The 23,466-nt window shown below is 40.5% G+C and overlaps 1 protein-coding gene across 18 annotated transcripts in view; it reads left to right on the plus strand.

Annotated features, from left to right (window-relative positions):
* Window positions 1-23,466, plus strand: part of EPB41L3 (erythrocyte membrane protein band 4.1 like 3) — a 97,142-nt gene that overhangs the window by 47,079 nt on the left and 26,597 nt on the right. For all 18 annotated transcript variants that reach the window (XM_036406729.2, XM_036406721.2, XM_036406725.2 and 15 more), the window contains exons 4-11: window positions 8,259-8,363; window positions 10,608-10,650; window positions 13,389-13,464; window positions 14,997-15,215; window positions 15,529-15,616; window positions 19,115-19,267; window positions 21,327-21,424; window positions 22,756-22,931. In XM_036406729.2, the coding sequence (XP_036262622.1) occupies window positions 8,259-8,363; window positions 10,608-10,650; window positions 13,389-13,464; window positions 14,997-15,215; window positions 15,529-15,616; window positions 19,115-19,267; window positions 21,327-21,424; window positions 22,756-22,931 (958 nt within the window). The remainder of the gene's footprint in view (window positions 1-8,258; window positions 8,364-10,607; window positions 10,651-13,388; window positions 13,465-14,996; window positions 15,216-15,528; window positions 15,617-19,114; window positions 19,268-21,326; window positions 21,425-22,755; window positions 22,932-23,466) is intronic.

Consider the following 23,466-nt stretch of genomic DNA (forward strand, 5'->3'; position numbering starts at 1 on the left):
CAATCTGGTTTAGTGGAAGGTGTCCCTGCTTATGGCAGGGGGGTGGAACTAGATGATCTTTAAGGGTACTTCTTACCCAAGCCATTGGTTTATAATGGTTTGCATATGCAGATTTTTTTCTGCAAGAAACCAAGTAGTTGGAATAAAAAGTCAATATGAGTTAATTTCCTTTATTTTTAAGCTGTTTTTGGGGGCATTTGTTGTTTGCTTTGTCAATGTATATCCTACCTTTGTCTTTGGTGTACAGTGTTGCACTGCTAACTTTGCCAAAGGTTTCTTTCCCTAGAAGAAATGACTTGAAAATGTTTTGTGGAATGCCTAGAACATGACCTGCAACACACTGAACTTTCAGATGAATTAACTGTTATTGATGCTTCTGGAACTGCCAGTGCCATTTTCAGCAAGCACGGCAGGGGATTTAGAGACCTAAATTCCAGTGGTTAAGTCATGTTATGCTCCCAGATGCTTTTATCCTACACGTTACACATGTGATATTTACTTCAGTAAACCAGAGGAAAATTTGCTGATTTTCAGCCAGTTAAGACTCCAGTAAAGATTCTCTATCCTGTTATTCTTTCTGGATTCTCCTTAGCTTCCTGCTGTGAACTTCAGTTGAGAAATGAGAGATTTGAAGAAATTCAGGGGTTGTTTTCACTCCTGTCACCTTTCTGCTTCATCTTCTTTTCCCTGTGGAGAGAAACTGTGGAGAAGTATAAACAGGGAAAGAGTAAATCCTTTGAAAATGCAAATTACGAATATGTGGAAGTGAAATTAAGTTAAACTTCCTTGGAATGACTTTTTCCACTTATCTTCCTTGAGAGAAATTGCTATTTCTTTCTGCTGGCTTCAATCAAGACATGTTCAAAAAACATGTCTTCTATGTTTGGAAATTTTCTGGCCTAAAGTGCAATGATCAGCTCCTAGAATTTCTCAGTTCAGCTCTTTGGTTCTTGAACAGCTCAAAGTCTTTTCAGGAAAAACATGGGAAATGTCATGGTATGTTGATTATTATTTCATTCACAGGTGAAAATGTGCTCCTTACCAGAACGACTGTGTGAGTTTAGAATCTCTGATTGACTTTCTGTAGATGGAGAAGCAATATGATGTGGCCACAAGCTTCTCTACATTTGGAACTACAATGAACATTCACTTACAAATTCACATCTGTTTGTATCCATGTCTTGTATGCATCAAATTATATACATACTTGCTTATGCATATTAATTTATTACACATGTGTGATGTTCATATCCCTCCCCCAGAAATGGGATTCTCAATACAAAAGTGATATTGCAGGCTTGGTCACTTTAGCTTGCAAGTAATGAGTATTTGCAGGAGTATTGGGGTTTTTTTCCTAGGATTTGGCAGATATTTTGTGTAAATGGGGTAGTTCATGAGGAAAGAATGAGAAATTGTGTTGTCAGGAGGCTGGAATTCAGCGACTCAGAGACTCAGCTGGGGGAATTTTGTTAAGAGAGTGCTCTCTGTGGTGAGTACAAAGTATTCCTGACAACCAGTTAATCATTTTCACTTGTTTGTGTTGCAAGAATAATTGCAGAAGCTGCAATATGGGGATGGAGAAGCTTCCCCTTGTGTATGCTTCTTATTTGTTGCCATATGCATTTTAGTAGATGGTGTTTTACTTGTGTTTGCACATAGGAGACTACCATGCAGCCCATGCAGTGTAGAAAATGAAAGTATCAACCAAATTAAATTGCAAAAAGTAATTTAAATTGTAACAGTAAAATGAAATAAAATCAGTGCTCGGCACACAATTGGAATATTTTTCATAAAAAAAACATTGAAACATTGGAAAGGGAAAAAAAAAAGGCTAATTCTTTCCCACCAGAAGTAAGAGGGGAAAAGGAAGAGGTTAGTACAGCCACATGCCAAAATACATTACAGCATGCAAGGCTAGAGCCAGCCCACACATTTATACAGTGCATTGTTGAGATCCATTGGAAAGTGCAAATGCTAATTAGGAATGTGAACCAGATAACCTCAACATCACTTTGAGTCCAATTATTCGTACTGGGATTTCATGATACTGATCTGTTTGTCCTTATTCCAGCGATCCTGCCTAACTAGAGTTATTACAGTAATTGTATGGAGTTGGATGCCAGGCTGGAGCTAGTGTGACATTGCTCTCTGGCAGCTTGGCAGCTTTTCCCAGGAAAGCAGCAAGGTCATTTGCATATGTATTTGTGCAGAAAGTTACATGTAAACTCATCCCTTTTAAAATCCAGGTCCACAGCTGTGATACATTTTCATCTTGCTGTGCTCCTTGACTGATCAGAAAAGGAAGTGGAGTTTCAGTTCATCGGGCTGTCCTGACCTTGTGGTTACTGTGCAGTGGAGTTGATGGTTATTAGTGGCAAAAATTGATCCTGTTATAGATGTCTGGCTGTAGAACTCTGTTCTCACTTTGTGTTTTCCCTAGCTCTGCAAAATTTGGTCTGAATGTGATCCCTTGTAATTGATTCCATGCTGCAAGCAGCCCTTGCTCAGCGTTCTGCACCCACATGAGACTGCAGCATTGAATGCCAAAGCAGAACCGCCCCAAAGTGCGTCACTTTGGAGGCTGCAATAGTTTTCATTTCTAGGAAGCAAAGAGGGCTGCTTGCTGCTCATCAGCTCCTCATCCTGTTTCCCTCTCAGTGAGAGGAGGGTAATCTGCTAGTGAGCAAAAATAGAGCCTTGAGAGTAGACCAACACTCTGTCCTGTAATCAGACACTGAAGCCCTTGGCACCTGGGGAGGTGCACAGGGATCCCAGTATCATGGCTGTGATGGTTCAAAGGGACTGGAGAGAGACCCCTGACATGAGCAGGGCAGGGAGCAGGGCAGGTGTGGTCAGGCCAGCTGTGGCATTGCCTGGCCAATGTCTTGAAACCCTCTGAGAGCAGAGGCTCCTCAGCCATGTTGAGCTACCAATCCCAGAATGGCATTGCCCCTCCAGTGAGAAATCTGTCAGACAGAGGGCTGGATTCTGTCTGAAAGAAGCCTGAGTACTGACAGGTCCTCAGCATGGACAGCTCTAGCTGGCATAGAGCTAGGAAAGGTGGCTGGTCCTGTAGGCTGGAGGTTACCCAACAAGTGAAAGTGGGTCATTCAGGGTGAGGGGCAACAGAAGAGGCTCAGGCTGCATTATCAGGGTAGGTGCCAAAATGGCCTGCAGAAAGACTGCAAATGATTGTTTCAGGGATAGGACAGGTTTGCCAAACCAAGAGCCACAGCAGCTTGAAGACCTTTTGGAGAGGAGGTGCCTCCTGGCATGGGGCAGCCAAGCCTACTGCCTTTCACAGAAATAAAATTTGCCTCTTGGAGGTGGCAGATCTGAATGCTGATAAATTTTCTTCTGGCACAACTGGCTTCCAGCTTGGGATGCACAATCCAGCACATAACATTTGAAATCTTCCTGATCTCTTTCCTATATTTTACTGACTCCCAAAGGAATTTTCTGGAGTCGTACTACCGCCTGTAGGACAAGGAAGTTGGCATCATATCTTTGTATTAAGTTGCTGGTTGCTCATTTTCGATGTAATTTTCCTTGTGGCTTAACACAGTACAATAACATATGGGTTTGGGAGCTGGGTTGGCACAATACAGAGCTTTTTATTACTCAAGGGTCCTGATGGGCAAAAAGGTGAACAGTAGTCAGTGATGTTCCCTGGCAGCACAGAAGGTCAGTACCATCCTGGGCAGTGTTACCAGCAGGCTGAGGGAGATTATCCTTTCCCTTTTCTCAGTCTTGAAGTACTGAGTCTGATTCTGCATTTCCCAGTACATGGGAAACATGAACATACTGGGCAGAGTTCAGCAAAGGGCACAGATATGAGGAAGGCCCTGGAGTATGTCTTTTCCAAGGAAAGGCTGAGAGCTGAACTTTTCAGCCTGGAGGAAAGAAGGCTCAGGGGGATCTTAGCAATGTGTATCAATATCTGATGGGAGGAGTGAAGAAGACAGAGCCAGAATGTGATTGGGGGTACACATTTGCTACAACAGGAGACAAGGGGCACAAAGTGAAAGACAGGAATTTCCATTTAAACAGAAGAAAAAAAAATCACATGAGGGTGGCCCCCACAGGCTGTGGAGTCTCCATCCATGGAGGTATTCAAAACCAGGGCACAATCGTGACAAATCTGCTTTAGTTGGTACTTCTGGAGAAGGGAGGATGGACTAGGCAATCTCCAGAGGTGCCCTCCAGCCTCAGCCATCATACAGCACATAGTTGTGGCTGAAGTGATAACAAACACTCGCATTTTGTCATTTTGATAATGTTTGCTTATTATAGGTACTTTACAGCTTATGGGTTTAATCATAATAAAGGAAAACTTTCTTATTATTGTTCTGCATTAAGAAATACTGAAAGTTGTAGCTAAATTTTTGCCAATGAGAATAATTGACTTGATATTAATCTTGTTATCGAGGCAGAGCAAAGGTGGAAGTACTTGAAGTTTTGAGCTCTTCACTCTGTGTTCACACAGTCTTGGTCTGGTGATCTTGTAAGGTGATGGGGGTATGATGGAGGGATATGGGCTGAAGAAGATGATGTGGGAAGATTTGAGCATGGTGCAGAAGCCCACTAGGGGACAAGAGAGCCTTTAGTGCCCTTCAGCATCCTAAGGAAGGAGAAACTTAGCATCAAAACTGAGGAGAAGCTGGTGAGAAGAGAGGCTGCTTCTCCTTACGTGTGAGAATTGCTGGCAGGCACTGGCTTGCCAAGTTTGCTGCTGCTGGCTCCTTTCACTGGGAACTTCACCAGGAGGCTGTTTATTCCCATTCCAGCTTCAAGAGAGAGCCCTGGCCTTTATAGACCTGCAGGGATGAGGCTGTGAAAAAACATAACATTTCTGCTCCCAGACCTTTGTGTTCATTTATACCATTTAATCTGTGTGTTGTATCCCTTCTGTTTACTTGATTTCCCGGAGCTTAAGCAAAGTGTCTTTTATCACGTCTCCACATTTCCTTTCATCCCATTCATGCCTGAAAAATATCTAACAATATTTCTAGTGGATGCTCTTGCCAGATTTACCTTTCAGAATTTTTTTTCATTTACAAAGTCAGTATTTTATAGCACAAAGTCTTCTTTTTTTTATTTATTTTTTGATCCATGTTTTTGGACTGCTGGGAATTGATTGGCATTTTTGGCATCAAGTTGTGATCCACAGTAACCAGCAGACTGTCAATCTTTCATCATCTTAGACTTGTCACTCCAACATAATGGAAAAGGAAAGTTTAAGATGAATTGAGGAGCTGTATGATTTTGTAAGTTGACCTTTCTCTTCCCCTCCCATTCTCTCCCTGCCAAAGCAATGATATCCTTGCCTTTTATGGCAGGGTTTTTTGGGCATGCAGTAAAATAAAAACAAATAACAAGGGCAAAACAGGTCTGTTCAATTGATTTAATTATATATTTCTAATTGAACCTCCTCATTTCCCATGAATTTATGCAACAGCTTTCCTTCACTTTGTTTCTGTGCAATGATGCTTCAGAAACACTGTGCCTGCTCACAACACATGGTTACAAAGTGGCACTGCTGCCTATGTGTAGGAGCATGCATGAGGATTTCTCTTGCATTAGGAGAACAGCAGGGGTGACTCCATTTTAGGCTGCTCAAACTCCCTCAGAGTCCTCTAAATCCTTCTCCCACAGGTCATCTCTGACCTGGGAACAGGCAGGGTGAGGGGCAGTGGTGAGGCTATGATGTGAGGTTCATCCAACACTCAGTGTGAGTGTTTGGACACTAATGGCTGTTTCTGTAGGAGGAGAAGTGATCTTGGTCAGGCTTTCCCTCAACCATCACCAGTTCTTACCTTGTGATGGTGAAGAGAAGACACTGGCCAGGAGGGGCTGTTAGTTACATTTTGATTTCTCATGTCCTCTTGCACCACCAGCAGGATTTCCCCCATCCTGATGCAGCAGGAATTTTGTGGAAAATGACTTATGTACAACTTGGGCATCTTCGTACAGGAGGAGGAAGAGGAGGTTAGATTGCCAAGAAAATTGTTCCAGATTGCCATAGATACTCTCACTTGAAGTGTGTAGCCAAACAAGAAATACTGAGTACTGGGGGTTTTCTGGGCATTTGGTTTTTATTACAGCACAGTCCTGCACAGCTGTTTCCTGTAATTCCCTGTTAAAACATCATACCTTGCAGCTGCTCGCTACTATTTCTCAAAACAGACGTCTGTGTAGATCTCTGTAGCTATGGATTGGCCACATAAAACAGCTCCTGTGCTGGCCTTGAGTGACTCTTAAAATTAAGAGAGCACTGAAGTGCCACAGTTCGAATACATATAAATGGTGCACTGGTGCAGACCAGTGTTTTTCAGAACTGGTGTCCTCTAGAGCTAACCTGCTTGTTTTTCCCAATTCAGTACAAGTACTTAGTTTGTTAACAAGTAGAAGAGCAAGAAATTTGTCAAAATGCTGCATTGCTTGCTTACAGCAGAAATGTGACCATTTTGGCTTGAAGATTCTGAGTTGCTTCCTCTCCACACACTAGTATTAAGATCTTTTTTATCTGCTTCTTCCTCTACAGAGAGCACCAAGTATAAAACCAGCAACCTCTTGTTACCTACTTTCAAGTTCAGGGCGTGAAGAATTAACTAAACATTTGTTTCGACACTATAAAGGAGCTGGGGCATATTTATGCTTCCTACTTACAGCGTGGAAAGCATGTGACACACAGAACAAGGCCTTAGAGCTCTTTGCTCAAATAATGCTGGAAGGCACAGTAAATGAAGTTAGAGGAATACACTTGTAATGCACTTCTGGGCCTGGTTTTCCTTCCTCAGCTGGAGAACATTTTTTAGGCCACGCTTCAGTTTCTCCATTGATAAAATGTAAAGGATGTTTTCCACTGTCCTTTCCAATATACCATTTGAATGCCAGTAAAAATACCAAATTTAACACAAATTAGATTATGCTGCACAACTCCCTTCATCATCTCTTGTGATGTTTTCACTGGGTGTTAGGCAGCAACCCTCAGTTCTTTCTTTTTTTTTCTCTTGGCTTGCTTAGGACTTCTAAAATAGTTTAAGGCCAGCATTGGGCTCCATGGGTTTGTTGGCATAGCTGTGTGAGCTTGGATTTTGAACTGCCCTCTCCCAGCCAAGGCTGCTGGGCTGGAACTGCAGTCTGGGTGCAGCTCTGTTGGCAGATGCATGTAAATTTGGAGGTGGCATTCTCTCCTCTTTTTTGTCAACTGCCTGCATTGTCTTTGAAGCAAGTAGGGTGTTTCCAGTCTGCTTCTAGCCATGTGTATGCTACAGATAAAGAAAATGCTGTGCTGACATCAACTAAAATATTTATGTATGCGTGTGGTCAGAATAAAGTGGGGAGATTTTTCCTTTAGCTGAGTTGCACTTTGGGAAGCAGGCAGTGATGAAACACAGCGATAAATATGGACCAAATAATTTTGAATTGTTTATCGTAGTTAATGCATATCAAAGTTGGCATGTGTAGGTTATAAAGAGGATGTTTCTGTCTGTTTGGTTTTCTGGAGGGTTATTTTCTCAATTTCACATACAACGCTGAGAAACAGGATGACCTGAATTTTTACTGTCCAGTGTGATAGATAGTACAAAGCTTCTGCTAAGGGCTCTAGATGCTGACAGTGAGAGGTCTTCTCATCTGACATGGCAGCCGTAAAGAAGGTTACTGGGGCACTGGAAAGCTGATTTTACCCAGCTGCATTCCCAGTCAGATACTAGGCTCCTCCCATGATTTCCACAGATGGCATAATCACATTTCCCTGTGTATTAGACAAAAATGGGTTTGGAAATCAGTCCACATTGTTACCAAAGCAAAAAGTATGTCCATGTTTGGTTTTTCTTCCAGTGGATTGCCCCCCCCAGTCACAACTCTGATAATCCATGACCAGGAATATTTTGTACTGCTATTTGTTGCTACTTGCACACAAAGAATTGCTTCGGTTTGCAAAGGTGTGACCTCATCATGCTCTTGAAGCTGGAGTTTCTGAAAGACAGAAGAGATTTTCCTACTGGAAGTTGAAACATGACATATATGACTTATTTCTAACTCTGCAAGACTTGAGGTTTTAGGAAAAGAGGATTTGCCCCATTCAGCAGAATATTATGAAGCTCCAGGTCAATAGGTTGGAAGGATAGATGCATTGATTTGAATCATTTTGAGGTTACTGGTTCGACAGAAAAGGTGTTATTTTAATGCTTATATTACTTTATTTTTCAAACTTAAGTGTCTTTTTATGTGTTTTTTGTTATTTCCCACAGAAACGTTCCAGAGGTCAAGTGCTATTTGATAAAGTGTGTGAGCATCTGAACCTTTTGGAAAAAGACTACTTTGGGCTAACATACAGAGACACAGAAAACCAAAAGGTAACCCACAAAAATGCAGGTGGCCTTTGGCATGTGAACATCAGAATTCCCTGAGACACTCCCCAGACAGCTGCAAACAATCCAGAAGTTGTTTTTATCTTCCTTGCCAAGTTCCATATACACAGTTTGATCAATTGGTTTTTTGTGACTCTACTCCTCAAGATCATCTCCTGTGCTTCCCTGGGTTCCCTCTCTTTCGGCAATTTATGACATAGAAAATATTACTCATATAGCTGATGCTCTTTCTAGTATGATTTATTCCTTTACTGTCAAGATGAAAGTCAGATTTACACTTATAGATACACTGCAAAACACATAATACTAAAATATGGCTTAATAATAGTGATTGAGACACAAATAGGCAGGAGATGTCTGACTCTTCCTGCTAACTGCCAAGATAAGGGAAGGCTTTAAGCCTTGACTTTATCTTAGCATTATTGTTGATTTGACTAAGGACATTAGTCTTCAGAAGCACTTGGTAGCAACAGTGAATCACATTCTGCTGTCCTGCATTCCAACTTCCATATGAAACAAGCTGTGTATTACAAGTGTTGAAGATGATCTAATGTGAAGGTGTTTGGGACATGGTACCATAAAAGAGAGAGTATCAAAGGATAATTTAAAATATGTTGTGCTATTTTGGCATTTTAAAATAAATATTTTGACAGAAACCAATACAAAACTTCTTAGCAGTATGCACAGTAGCTCAGCAGAGCTCAGCTGAGGGTATTTTGTGCTTTGTGTGGCCTGAAAGGTCTTCCATGATGGAGCTGGAGCTTCTACTACTTTTTTCGCTGTTTATGTCTTGTGGGAGCAACAGTTGTGTTTTCTAGGCTTCCTTTTGTTTCAAATATTTATGATATTAAATAAATCAGTCTTTTTGTTTACTTTTCCCACTTTCTTTACAGACTTCTTTGTTTCTAATTCAGAAAATCACTTAAGCAGATACTTGATACTTGCCAGCACAAGATAATGCCCTAGCATGTGCTTAGTTTTGAGTTTTGAGAAAAGCTAGGCAGAAATCTAAGTGCATTTTCAGATAGTTATGCTTTCCTATGGGAAAGAGAAGCATGGATTCATTATTAGCACATGGTTTAGAAGCACTAAATATTTATAGGTCACCGGTTACTTTACAGAGCTGAACAGTTAAAAGAACAACTGCCTGCCACCCCTTTTATTGATCAATAACATGCATATTTTTAATGTCAAAGTACTTAGCAATTCATCACCGTCCTCTGGCACATAACTTTCAGCCAGACAACATATGTGCCCACATCCCATGTCATCTTTGTAAACAGAAACCCTAATGTGTCTTTAATTTCTTGGTGCATAATGTGCTTTTGTGCTCAGCAATAGCTGGAGATCTTCAGGCTCAGGTTTTGCACCACAGAGCAGGTTTGGACAGCTGCAAACTGGTTGTTTTTGTTGGGGAGGGATTGTTGTGTTCTGCTTGTTTGGTATTTCTTTAGTGTTTTATTGTCTCTCTGATACATTTGTTTATCTTTCTTTGGAGAAAGTGGAACTTTCCTGGGGAAAGCGAACTTTTTGTTCTGGGCTCTGACGCATTTTAAATATTAATTTGATTCTCTTAGAGGTCAAGACATCAGAGGCACTGAGACCCCAAGCTGCTGTGTGCCTCCTCCAGAGGGATTTCATCTGCTTCTTGGAATCTCTGGAGTACTAGCACATCACTGGGATAATTCTCCACCTCCTCAGCAGGGGTTTTGTCTTGCATAGTCATGGGGCTCTGCATGGTGTGGATGGGGGCAGAGGTGCTGTGGTTCTGCCTCTTATTTTCCCTGGAGAGCCCCTCATGCCCATGCTGCATTGCAAACATCCCTACTCTGCACTTGCTTATCGTCTGCCAAGTCTTTTCCTCCTTTCCAGGATTGGAGGGGGAAAAAATCAGTCAAGAACACCTCTTTATAACAAGCTTGCAGAAATTCAGTTTTCCCTGAAGATACTCTGCAAAAAGATCTCTGTGGGCTCATTTTACCAATTCCTATTTTTTATTCTTTATTTCAAATCATTCAGGCCCTCAAAGTCTGTGAAGGTTAATAAAAATCTTGTTTCTACCCAGGACCACATCTTGAAAGTTAGTGTTAGCCCTGCCTACTGCTACTCCAAGGAGAAAGGAGTGGCAGAGCTTCACATGTTCTAGCTTTGACTCATAGCACTGTTTTAAAAATAACGTTTATTGTGTTTTCTAATTCAAATTGAAAAAAGGAAACATTTTCTTTGCAGAATTGGTTGGACCCTGCCAAGGAAATCAAGAAGCAGATCCGAAGTAAGTTTGTTATCATTGCCCCTTCTACGTGTCTCCCCGTGGGGACAAAACGTATTTCCAGTCATCTCTTGTATCCTGTCCCCAGTCTTTAGCAAAGGAATTATGTACATCCTTTAGATTTTTTTATGCTAGGATGATGGTGGAGCATTACTGATGCTCGTAACACGTGAACTTGTGCTGCTGAAAACAACTTGACATTTGCAGTGATGCAAAATCCTGAAGTTTGACATTAAGCAATGTAACCTTAGGGACTAGGCCATGTATTTGAATTATTTCTTGCATTACTGATATTTATATCATATACAGAAGCACTCTTCATGCCCCATACTGAAATAATTCACTGACGCAAAATATTACTCTATCTAAAATATCTTTTCTTTCTTCATTTCAGAAGATTGATCTCTCTTCCAAAAATGACCATGAATTTTCTAATTCAAATTAATCTTTTAAAAAGCTCAGTTGTTATAACTAGTAGAAACTTTAGTATAAGTTTCTACTAAAAGCAAAAATCTATATTCTAAATCTATATTTCTATTTCACTTTGGGGCTTCATGTATTGGAAATTCAAAAACTGCTCAAAGGAAAACCTTCTGAGACTGTGGGGTTCAAAACTTGACTTGCATTTTTTTACTTCCCCTCACTTTTAAAAATTTACAAAATGTCTATGTGTATGACTTCTGTGGGCAGAAAAGCCCCAGTAATATTTTTTTCTTTGCACATTTTGTAAATGACCTCTTCTAACACTTTTGCTTCCACAAACAAATGTATCTGGTAGTTCACATTAATTGGGTAAAGCCTGGCAAAGAAATCCCTTCCCTTTCCAAGATTAAAAGGGTTAATTTACAGTGGTGGGAAAATTTCCCCACTTACTATGAACAACTTCCCCTTTCCTCCAGTATTATTTTCATTACAAGTAAGTGATCTGCAAAACAAGTAATGCAGATGTGCCTTTTTTAAGTCTCATGAAGGAATGGATCTGGAGAGGAAGGTGCTTTAGACCACAATGAGTCAGTTTACACAGATGGTAAATAAAAGTAAAGCAGCTCAGCTCTCCACCACATATTTGAAATGCATTTAATATGTACCCAAGCCACTAAATAGACAATGAAAGGTTGTGACAGTGGGAGATTAAGCAGGGCAGAAGAGTCTCATCCTGCACTTGAGGCAGTGGACAGTTGTGTTTGCAGAAAATTACAGTAATAATTTACTTTCTCTCTACAATTCATCCCAGAAGTTTGGAACAGGCCAACAGTGGAAAAGTAGTGCTGTTACCCATAATACTTTCCAAAGCATATATATACTCCTGCTAAACTGGCTGAGTTGTACAACGTGCAGACCACACTGCTGGGACTTCATCCCAGTGGTTGAGAATGGTTCACATCCCATTAGTTATAACCCACTAACTTGCACAGTGTTAGGTTTTATTCCAACCCTGTAAATATGGGATGAAGACTGCTTAACCATCTGTGCTATTATGATAGGCTTTATCATAGGTTTGATTTATTTTGTGTGCCAAGAAATAGATTTACAGGCCATGGTCCCTTCCATCTGTTGTGGAACCAGGTGTCGCCTCTGGCTGCATTCCCACCTTGGGGATGGTCTACTCTCTGCTGGGACCATGCCCCATCCTCGCTTCCAGCCAAATCTTCCTTTCACTGTCTTTCCAAGAAAATGGAAAAGTTCCTAGACTCCAAAAATCTTGCCAAGAGCTGAACTCCTGATGGTTAACATAAAAACTCTTCTTGCATATTCATAGAATCATTGAATTGTTTGGATTGGATGGGACCTTAAAGATCACCTAATTTCAACCCCTGCCATGGGCATGGACACCTCCCACTAAACCAGGCTGCTCAAAGCCCCATCCAGCCTGGCCTTGAACATCTGAGATTAGATGTGTGGATAACCAAAGTGGATGGGACCTCCCATGGGATAAAATTTCCTTGTTGCTTGTAAGAACAGTGTGGTTTGGGGTTTTGTTATTGCTTTTCATTTGCATTCAAGTCATGTGCTAGTGTAACCTAACCCTTTTTTTCAGAACAGCTTCTAAATTTACCTACTACGCTCAACTCTATTTTTAAATCTTGATATTATTTTTTTTAACAACATTTAAAGCTAACACTCCAGAAATAATTTTGCCGAGATACAAACCAGTATCCATCCTGTGGGTCAACTAAATTTAGTGAAATAAAATTAAATAAGAATTCCCCAGTGCTATGTACTTTTGCAGTCATACTCTCTGTTTGTCCTTGCAGTTTTGTCTGCACAATAATTTATGTCTGCTGAAGAAAGGAGCTATGTGCTGAGGCAGCACTCTGAGAGGATGCTGTGAGCTGATTTGGGCAGCTAGACCTCAGCACATCACCCTACTCCAGAGCCCATTCTTACTCTGCCTTGTGGTCTCTGTGCTTTGGGTTATTGGTTTTTAAAACTTGTACAGACTGTGTGGTGCTTACTTTCAATAAAACTAGTTCTCAGACTGAGAGGTTTTTTTAGTATTAGTAATAAATTACTGCTCACTCAGAGTCCTCACTTCAGTGAAAATCCTGCTAAATAAGAAAAGAGCTGTAAAATCTGATCTAATACAGTATCTTCAGTACAATGTATGGGAAAAATATTCTAAAACCTGTTCTTAATAATTGCTTGTCTGGGATATTTTTAAGTTTGCTGTTGATTGAGTAGCATGAACATCTCTGTTTGCATTTGCAGTGTACTTTCAGTCAATCTATGTTTTTTTCCAGGTGGTGCTTGGCAGTTTGCATTTAATGTGAAATTCTACCCTCCAGACCCTGCCCAGCTATCTGAGGACATTACCAGGTGTTTTAAACATTAAATACCTTTTAAGAAGTGGCTTAAAAGCTGTTTCTGGTAGCACTTACACTCTAATTATACAAAAAAATAAATGTTTTATATTAAATTGTCTCTGTTTTTCATATGAGCTTATGGAAAATACGCAATACTTTGACAAAAAAGATCATGTGAACAATGTCTATCCTCTGTGTTATGAAGTATTTTGTGTAGTTTAGGCCTAATCCCCAGATTTTTCAGTATGTAAATTCATTTGAGTTGATTTTAATATTCACAAAGATGCCTGATGCCCATTTTGGCCAGTAGTAACAAGTTATTACTGTAAGTAAAATCATGACTATGAAAGAAGTGAGATAATGCTGTGGTTTGGTGACCATACTGAATCCAAAACAGAGCAAGCACTGTACCAGCTACTTAGGGAAAAAATGAACTCTTTCCCAGCTGAAGCCAGGATAGATGAGAATAAGCACGCATATGCAAATTTTGTGTATCATTTGACAAAGTAAGTGATCAGTGTGCATGGAATAGAGAATATGGTGGTAATTAATAGCTGCTCCCTCCTCTGCAAGTCACTCAGCTCTGCACTCTACACCTCTACTCTGGTTTTGTATTCACATTGCAACCACAACAAAAAAAACCAAAACTTCACCTTATTTCCTCCTTGGAAGGAGGCACAAAAGTTTTCATATGTGATGAGTTTTTATGCCATCGGCAAACTGTTCCTCAGCCTGTTGCAATATTTGGTAACCTTTGAATATTTTTAACCTTCAGTGTTTTATGGACTAGTTGGTGCTTTTAAGGTAGCATGAAGCCTTTGGCCTTGATCAGGGTCCCCTGTGGAAGGTACTGTGCAGGAAGACAGTGTGCCAAGAGTTCACAATTGAACAGAGGACTTCCAAAGGAAAGGATTGCTTTACTCCTCTTCAGACTCCTAAATTTCCCACGGGAGTTCTGCCTTTGCCACCAAATCAATGCTTTTCACTTTTTTTTTTGTTTTCATGTATCTGGTGAAACCATCCAGTGCATTTTTCTGTGGTTTTAACAGCACTTGCTGTTTAAATGTATTTTTGAGAAAACACAACATGCTGCTAAAGAGACAGTTTATGTTTTTTGAAAGAATTGGTGTTCTCCTATTCTTCAATGAACACTATATGAGAGATTTAATTATTTTTTTCTCCTGGAAGAATTACCAGGTAGTTTTATATGTAAGTGATTTATGATAGAAATCTAGTATGTTTAATGGGTACTTCTTCATCTAGCTCACTAAACAAAGTAATAACTTTATTTAGAGATCTCCATGCTGCTGTATAAAGATAAATTAGGTGTTCCTACTGATAAATTAGGCAAGAGCTTGGGGTTTTGGGAGTTCTGGGATTGTTTTACAAAATTATCATTGTCCTTGTGAGTGGCTGAAGATCTCTGGCCTTGGCTGTCTGCAAATGCCTGTTGGATCCGAGGCCTCTTTCCAGTGCCCGGGCGGTGCTTCTTTGGGGGCAGCGGTGCAGGAGCCCTGTCTGAGCTGCTTTGGTGCTCCCTTGCAGGTACTACCTCTGCCTGCAGCTGAGAGATGACATCGTTTCGGGCCGGCTGCCCTGCTCCTTCGTCACTCTGGCCCTGCTGGGCTCCTACACCGTGCAGTCGGAGCTCGGCGACTACGACCCCGATGAGTACGGCAGCGACTACATCAGCGAGTTCCGCTTCGCGCCCAACCACACTAAAGAGCTGGAGGACAAAGTGATCGAGCTGCACAAGAGCCACAGGTAAGCACAGGGCATCAGTGTGAGCTCCAGCCTGCTTCAGGTACCATCTTGGTGCTTCAGGAGATGTTAAATTCTGCAGTGGTGTACTTAAGGTTTTTCCGGCAAGACTCCTCTGCATGTCTTTGGATAGAGAAGAGCTTTGCAGCATGTGAGTTAACAGGGTCTGCACTAGAGCTGTGGCTCTGGTAGGTACCCAGCTACATAAGGGGTAAAACTATAGTTCTGACAGGCTGAAAACGTTTTCCAGCTGCTGGGCTTTCTTTTGGATTCTGTTTCCTTAACATTTATGCTAGAACTGGTTACTGTTTCACAGGGGAATGACACCTGCAGAAGCTGAGATGCATTTCCTGGAGAATGCCAAAAAACTATCAATGTATGGAGTAGATCTCCATCATGCCAAGGTATGTACTTTGGTTCTTTCACTGGCCATAGTGAAAGACATATGCCACTCTCCTGTGGCATAGTACTTGGATCTGCATAGGTTCCCTGATTTATTTTTTCTTGTATTTTTGAGGCCGGGATGAATCATGTGTCAACATGAGGAAAGGTGACTCATGAAATAAGCATAAATATATCTTTTAACCATAACATAATTTATCCTATAGATTCAAAGATGTTGCACATCAACTTTCATGTTGATTAAACAAATGCTATCCTTGAGGAAAATACTGAGTGGATGAGTTGATGAGGGAGAATTTTAGAAGCTGTCCAGAGAGTGGAGAATTTTCTTTTCATTCAGCTACATTTTCCAGTTTAGTAAGGCCAACCATGCTATGTTAACTGGATAGCAGATCATTTTTATGCTGCAAAGGACTTTAAGCAATTATTTAGCTGTGCTGGAAAACTAATCAGATTGATGATAATGGGGAGAGAGCAGCTTGTCTCTTTCCTGAAGTGTGGTAGTTGCGGTTGACAGGGAGGGCAGTAATTCTCCTGGAAACATTCTCCCATGATCAAGTAGTTTCTCTAATCATCAGCAGGCTAAGTTATGAATAAAACATGGTCATTCGTACTGTGGCTGGAGAGAGTCACTTACTAGCTTTGTATTGGTTGTCGAATTTTTGGTTTTAAGGTTTTTTTCCCAAATAAATAATTACTATTGTTTTCTTCACTCTTCAGAGTAAGACTAATGGATTTTAACATTTTTGAGGTTAGCAAGCATCCTTGGCAAATGAATATGGAACCAAAGAATCCTGCCCTGTGGAGGGAACCGCATTTTCTGTAAAGGTCAAGTTATTGTGAGCTTGGCTTTTTGCTGCAGCAGCTCCTTTCAAGAATTGAGATAAATTTGCAGCTTGGATTTTGAAAGAGCCTGCAACCGTGTCCCTGGGGCATTTCATAGGAGCTGTATATGTGTGTTACAGAATTCAAGGCAATCTTTTGTGTTCTGTTAATTGCCTTCACTGAAAATGAAGAATCTGTGTACAGCTCAATGGGCAACATCTACCAGGAGGGATGCCACTGCCTTCCCTGTATCCTGCAGATACACACACTGTCTTGAGGCACATTTGGAGCAGAGAGAAATGGATTGGCAAATGTCACAATGCAAAGAAGTCCAAAAACCAGTAACTAAATGGATTACTATTTTAAAAAAGTAACAGGCTTTGTTACTGAAAATTTTACATAACATAACATTAAGGCCTAAGTGTTTTTTCAGAATATTGTAGAAAAGCTGTGAATTTTAAGATGGGATATTATAAGATAACTATTTTATTTATTCTTTCCTGAAAAAGTATTAGTATCCTGGTTTGCTCTTCTTTTTTTTTCATATTGAAAGACTCAGAGAAAAGTAGAAAAAGTAGAAAAGCTAATCTCTCTCCAAACTGATGCTCTTTATTTTAAAAAGCTGCAGTGATAACCAAGATGTGCCTGTCTGTGGGTTAAGGAACCCCACAGTCTTCTTGAAACCTGAACTGAAGGTGGGAAAAGTAGACTCTGCATAAGAAGTCATGTTTAGTTTTAATTAAGTCTGTCAGTGAGATTTGATGATGTCAGGCTAGGGAACAAGTATCTCTGTGCATGTCTTTTGGAAGTCATGCCACAGCAAATGTCTCTATGTAAATGTCAATTCATTAAGGTTGTGCCGATATCTTCAGTGTTGGACTCACTAGCTCAGATTAAAACTAGTTCTCAGTTATCAAATGCAAGGCTGTGATGAAAAATATGTTCAAATAGACAGACTTGTCCTCTGGGCTGTCACCATTCTGAGGAAGGCCACCCCATCTGTATGCAGAGCTAGAGGGATGTGCCTCGGACATTACAGCTAACAGGTTCCTGTCCCATGTAACCACATGGCTCCTGAAAATAGCCCAATTCTTTTATTCCGGTTTCATTTTACACTAGAAGTAGCATATTGGAAAACAGTCTCTGACACCAACAAGTAACAGAAGTCTTGAATAAACTTAGATTTTTGGTGAAGATGGAGATAAGGGAAGAAGGTATTTCTCAACAATTTTTGAGAAAGTGTATAAAAAGAAGTCCCTTGCACCTGCAGAAACATGCCATGTATGAGCACACTTGCATTTCAGACATTCACCAGGTGGTGTGATTACTGCAGTGAGACTTTTTATTTCAGAATGTGTTCGGTGTATTTAGATATTGCTCTTTGCTTAGGAAAGGGAAACTGAAGTACATTGAAAAAAATTAGCTTTGTCTTTTCTGTAGTGCCTGATGGTGATACCACACATGAGCTGTATTTAGAAAAAATCTATCTTTAAGTGGTGATACCATCGTTGTTGGAACATATGTCCTCTATTGATGTGTTTTCTAACACTGGAGTGACTTCGTGGCACTATTTCTGTGTTGTGATTTTAAAACTTTTTTTTTCATTTCAAGCTGTGCCATTGCTGTTTCATCATGACTGACCATGCAAACCATTGTGTTGGTCTTGAAGTGTAATCAGATTTTCACCAAGTGCCTAAAAGATGGCTGGTTGGGAAAACTAGAGGAAAATTATGAATTCCTATCATGATTATCATAGGGTAGCATCTCCATAGCTTCTGCAATCAGGTTTTTGTGACTTTAGGTTATTTAAAAACAATTTACGAAGAACTCAGTACTTTGAAGGGGATTCTTCTTTTCTCTATCAGTACTAGTACTTTAGCTAAATGAAAAAACAGTGATAGAAGATAGTGAAAATTGGTTTTAGACTATTTGAAGACTTCTAAAGGAAAGAAAAATCTATATTTGTTTCTTAAAAAAAACAATATATATGGGTATGTTCTGACAAGATTGTGGACAGATCTTTTGTGTAGTGCTCTTGTGTCTGAGCTACAGCCTCCTGGCAAATATAGGTTATAGCACAGTCACAGTCACACACTTTTAAAAAAGAATCCTTTCTGGTCCAAATGCCTGACTTTATGCCCACTGGGCATTTCAAAGTGAAAATACTGAGCAAAGATGCAAAAGTATTAAAGAAATTAGCAAACTTTCTAAAGCCACCTACTAAAGGTGAGCGAACTACAGAAGAAAAATTTATCAAAGGATTCACAAGGCTTAGTCATGGAGATGAGTGATACCAGGAGAAGTAAATTTTTATGCTGTCATACTTACTTTCAATCTGGTATTTATGCTAATAACACTTTTTTATTATGCTAATAAAGCTTTGCTATATGATTGATGTATTTCTTTTAATGACATCTAAAATTTTCCTCCTCCTTTTGGAGTCTTTGTTAAATATAAGGAAACATTGGAAACCCTCAGTTTCCTTCACCCTGCCCAACCTTACTATTATTTGCATGAGTGCATTCAGTGAGGAGGGTAACGCTCAGAAATCAGGTCACTACAGCTGATGCATTAAAAAGACGTAGCTCAGATAGAAACACAGGATACAGGAATCTGTAGTACTGTAGGATGCAAGGATAGAAATACTCAACAAAGTTCATTGCTTGCTATTCCAGGATTCTGAAGGAGTGGAAATCATGCTAGGAGTCTGTGCAAGTGGACTCTTAATATATCGAGACAGACTCAGAATAAATAGATTTGCCTGGCCAAAGGTTTTGAAAATTTCCTACAAGAGGAACAACTTCTACATCAAAATCCGACCAGGGGAGGTAAGGGCATCCTGGTTCTCTTAAGTGGATGAGCCTCTTGAGAAAACATATGTCTTTACTGATTTGTTGATTTATTTTGTCTTATAAGCTTTTAACACTCCTCTCCATTTATATTTCCTAATTCATGCTGGTTTTCCTAGGAAGGGTTAGGTACACACTTTCTTTAAGATGCCGGTAAAAAACAACTTTGGTGTTTTTCTGTTTACATCCATGAACTAATGTAAGGAATAAATACGGCCATCTGCACATAAAAAGCTCATCCATATCATGAATACTTTGGGCATTTAAGTAGCATATTGCTTATTCATGGAGAGCTTGTTATCCTCCCTCATGTTGTACATGCAACTGGCATTTATCTCAGCCACTAAGAGATGCAGACAGGCCATACCAACCTTTATAAACATATCAGACCAGTATATTTGCAGCATTTTGGGTAACTGCACACATTAGCCCTCCAGGCCCGCAGGAGCTCCTGTTCTGGCTCTGGGGAAGGGGATGTGAAACCTCGTACAGTGAGTGCCCTCTCGTGGCTCAGCCGGATGCAAAGCAAATACCGACCTCAAGGGCTGAGCATTCACTCTCCCAGAAATCATGGATATCATGGAAGGGTTTGGGTTGGAAGGGACCTTAATGATCATCTAGTCCCAACCCCCCCACCGTGGGCATGGATGCCATCCACTAGACCAGGTTGTCCTAAGCTCCATCCAACCTGGACTATAAGATGATAACTCTTGAGAAATTCAGGATCATCACAGGCAAAGGAGGATTTCCATTTTAAATGCTGGTACAATAATTGGCCTGTGATAGATGAAATCCCCATATCCATTTAGAGTGTGGAGCTGTACAGCAGGACAGAAATCACTTAGATGAGGACTGGCCTTTCTGCCTTAATGCAGCCAGTGTCTCTGGGACTGACTTCATAATTGATCTGGGAAACTTGCTGGGGCTCCCTACCCCTGAGCCTGAGTCTTTTTTAGAGTCTTAAACCAAAATCCACAGACCTACATCTCCTGCCCGTCAGCAGACACAGTTTTATTAACCAAATTTCTAGCCTTGAATTTGATTTTAAGAACCCAACAAATAGTCATTGGCATTCCCAATGCCTGCACTGAAGCACTGCACCATGGCTACCCTGTTGAGCTCTGCTGGTCTTGGTATACAGTATCCTGTGACCAGGCCATAGTTCCATGTGTAAAATAGTTCCATAGTTCCATAATCAATGCAGCCTCTGTCCAAATTACATTTGATGATAATGTGATTCACTAACTCACGTCATCTTTATTATTTTATTTCCTGCCTTATTTCCCTGTCAGCTCCCATAGGGATCCAGACTTCCTTGCAAGTGCCTTTCTGTCTACCTTTCCCCCATCACAGCAACTCTGTTTTACCTACTCAGCTATCTGCATGTAGCCACCAACATGTTACAGCAGATATAGCTGGCACAGCTGCTGCATCTGAAATATATAAATTTGCAGTACAATCTAAAGAGGTCTGTTTTTATCTATGGGCAACTCTTTTCAATTACCTGTCTTGCCTCATCCTTCTCAGATGAATTAACTCTAACCAATGTGATTTACTAACAGTAGTACTTTCTCTGTAAATATCCTTAATCTAAGGCTGTGTGAGACCAAATCAATCCCTAAGGACTATTGCTCACCTCCAGCTATTACTAGGCTTCCCACTGTAGTTATAACTACTGAAATTAAATCAACAGGATAAAACACTTGAATGATGTTTTCTCAGAAGTCTCCCAAGTCTTAACTGAACTCTTTGTTACTATAGGGTATAAAACATCACTGTCACCATAAGAAATCTCTTGCTCATTACTAGTGTTTCCCCCCAGAAATGATCCTCAAAGGTTGCCATAGATTATCATTTACAGCTTCTTTCCCAGAATTCTTTCTGTAGAATATGGATATATGTGGTTATGTACATGAGCATATACATTTGCCCTTGCAATGAGGTGATACAGATGGAGGAAATGGAGATGAACCTGTGTACACTGTCTAAAAATAGATGCACAGCATCAAAAACATACTTATTCTTTTTTCCTACCTAGTTTGAGCAGTTTGAAAGCACTATTGGGTTTAAGTTGCCAAATCATCGTGCTGCAAAGCGCTTGTGGAAAGTGTGTGTTGAACACCATACATTTTTCAGGTATGTGGATTTCTTTTCCTAAAGGTGTGATGTAAAATGCGACAGAAAATACTGATTTTGTCAGCAGAGACTGAGCCCTTCAAATCAAATTTTCTTTTTGATCATGAGGTACCTCTGAGCAGATAAAGGAACATACTTGCTTTTTCAAAATTTGAGATGTTGCACCCAAATTATTCATACTATTTCACATACATAGTGCTTAAAATCACCATATGGTCCTAATTAATCACTTTGCATTATCCGTGCCACGATATTATCAGCTGCTATAATTAAAGAGATGAAGGACTCTGCTGCATTACTGCATATAAGCTTGCATAGAGAGAGCAACTTATATGGGAGATTGCTGGGGGATGTGGGAAAGAGTTTAAAAAAGAAGAATTTTTTTTTAATTATATATGAAAGTACAGACAGTAGTAGGTCATGGATTTTTTTGGTCACCCAGAATACACAACCCATAGGTGTAATTTTTGGATTACTAAGGAGTTTTGCAGCTATTTTTTTGACTTCTAGGAAGATTGGAGAAAAATGTGGAATAGTGAAATAAGTGCTGTAATTAGTTTGTGCTAAGAACATCACTAAACAGATACTTAAAAAAGGAAACCCAAAAGGTGAAATTTTCAACAGTTTGAAAGGGTGTCCAGTGTTTAAGAACCCCCTCTGGGGAATGTTTGGGAGTACTGAAGAATTTTAAAACTGTTGGTTCAGGCTGTCTGTACATTCATATGAAATGCAATCTTAGCAGCAAAAGATCCAAAGATAAATGAGTGTGCATTTTTGGGGTATTTTCTGATTTTTAATGAAAAATAAATGTCTGAAGCATAGACTCCATAGCAGGAGAATGACTTCTTCAGCCATCTGCCATGTCCAAATTACCGAGGGTGGGAGAGCTCTAACCTGAAAAATGTCTACACCCCTGTGAATGAATACTGCCTGTCATTCACTGGAAATCAGTTCTGGCCCTGTCCTCAGCATAACATCACCATGTTAAATTTTAAGAGATACATCTGCATTTCAGCCCAGTCGGGCCTCTGGTACAAGGAACACCTTCTTTTCAGTTTTGGTAATCAGAAAATAGTAAATTTCATTTTCAAGCATGTAGGAACTGAGTGATTCTTGCCCATTTGGAAGAACTCAGATCTTCAAATGCTTTAGCTAAGTGATTTTGTCATGCTGTATGAGGGGCATCCTTTGATTCCCTTTTAGCCACAGACCGCTGAGGCACAGGTTACGATGGAGAGCGATACTCAGCAGTCGTCTTCTCTCCTCTGCAGAAACAGTGGGCTGATTTTGGAGGAGGGGGAATAACAGGTGCACTTCTTGGTGTGTTTTAGGCTCCTGCTGCCAGAAGCACCTCCAAAGAAGTTCCTCACATTGGGCTCCAAGTTTCGCTACAGCGGCCGGACGCAGGCGCAGACAAGAAGAGCCAGCGCCCTCATAGACCGTCCTGCCCCTTACTTTGAGCGCTCCTCCAGTAAACGTTACACCATGTCTCGCAGCTTGGATGGGGGTAAGGGCCTCTCAACTGACCTTATCAAACATTATCATCACAGTGGTCACTGCTTTAGATTAGGTGTAAAGCTCGTCATCTCCTCTCCTTGAGATTTTGCTGAGTAGAGGCTGTGAGTACCTGCACGTTTGCTGCAGGGGTAGAGGAGGAGGATGCAGAGAAATTCTGTGCTGAATGCACCTCTGTGGTCCTTACAAAGTGTTTGGCTGGAAGGTGTCCTATGGAGCCCACTCTCCACAGAGCCTCTGTCCTTGGCCTCATATCTGCTTCCCTGATTTGGGGAAGGATAGGATGGACCTGCCTGCCCGAGAATGTCAGGCTTTAACACTTTTTCAGAGTTTGCATGAGTGACTGTTTGGATTTTGGTTGGAGCTGAGATTTTCTTGTGTGTAGGTTTTTCACTTAAGTTGTTACAATCCAGAATTTTTTTTTCCCTTGAGTAATAACACTTGATTCCAATTACCTCATATCCTACTCCAATGAGCACTAAGAGAATTTTTTCCTACATTATTTTCAAAGGTATAAAATGGAGAGT

This window comes from Molothrus ater, chromosome 1, assembly GCF_012460135.2.
Source record: "Molothrus ater isolate BHLD 08-10-18 breed brown headed cowbird chromosome 1, BPBGC_Mater_1.1, whole genome shotgun sequence".
NCBI lineage: Eukaryota > Metazoa > Chordata > Aves > Passeriformes > Icteridae > Molothrus > Molothrus ater.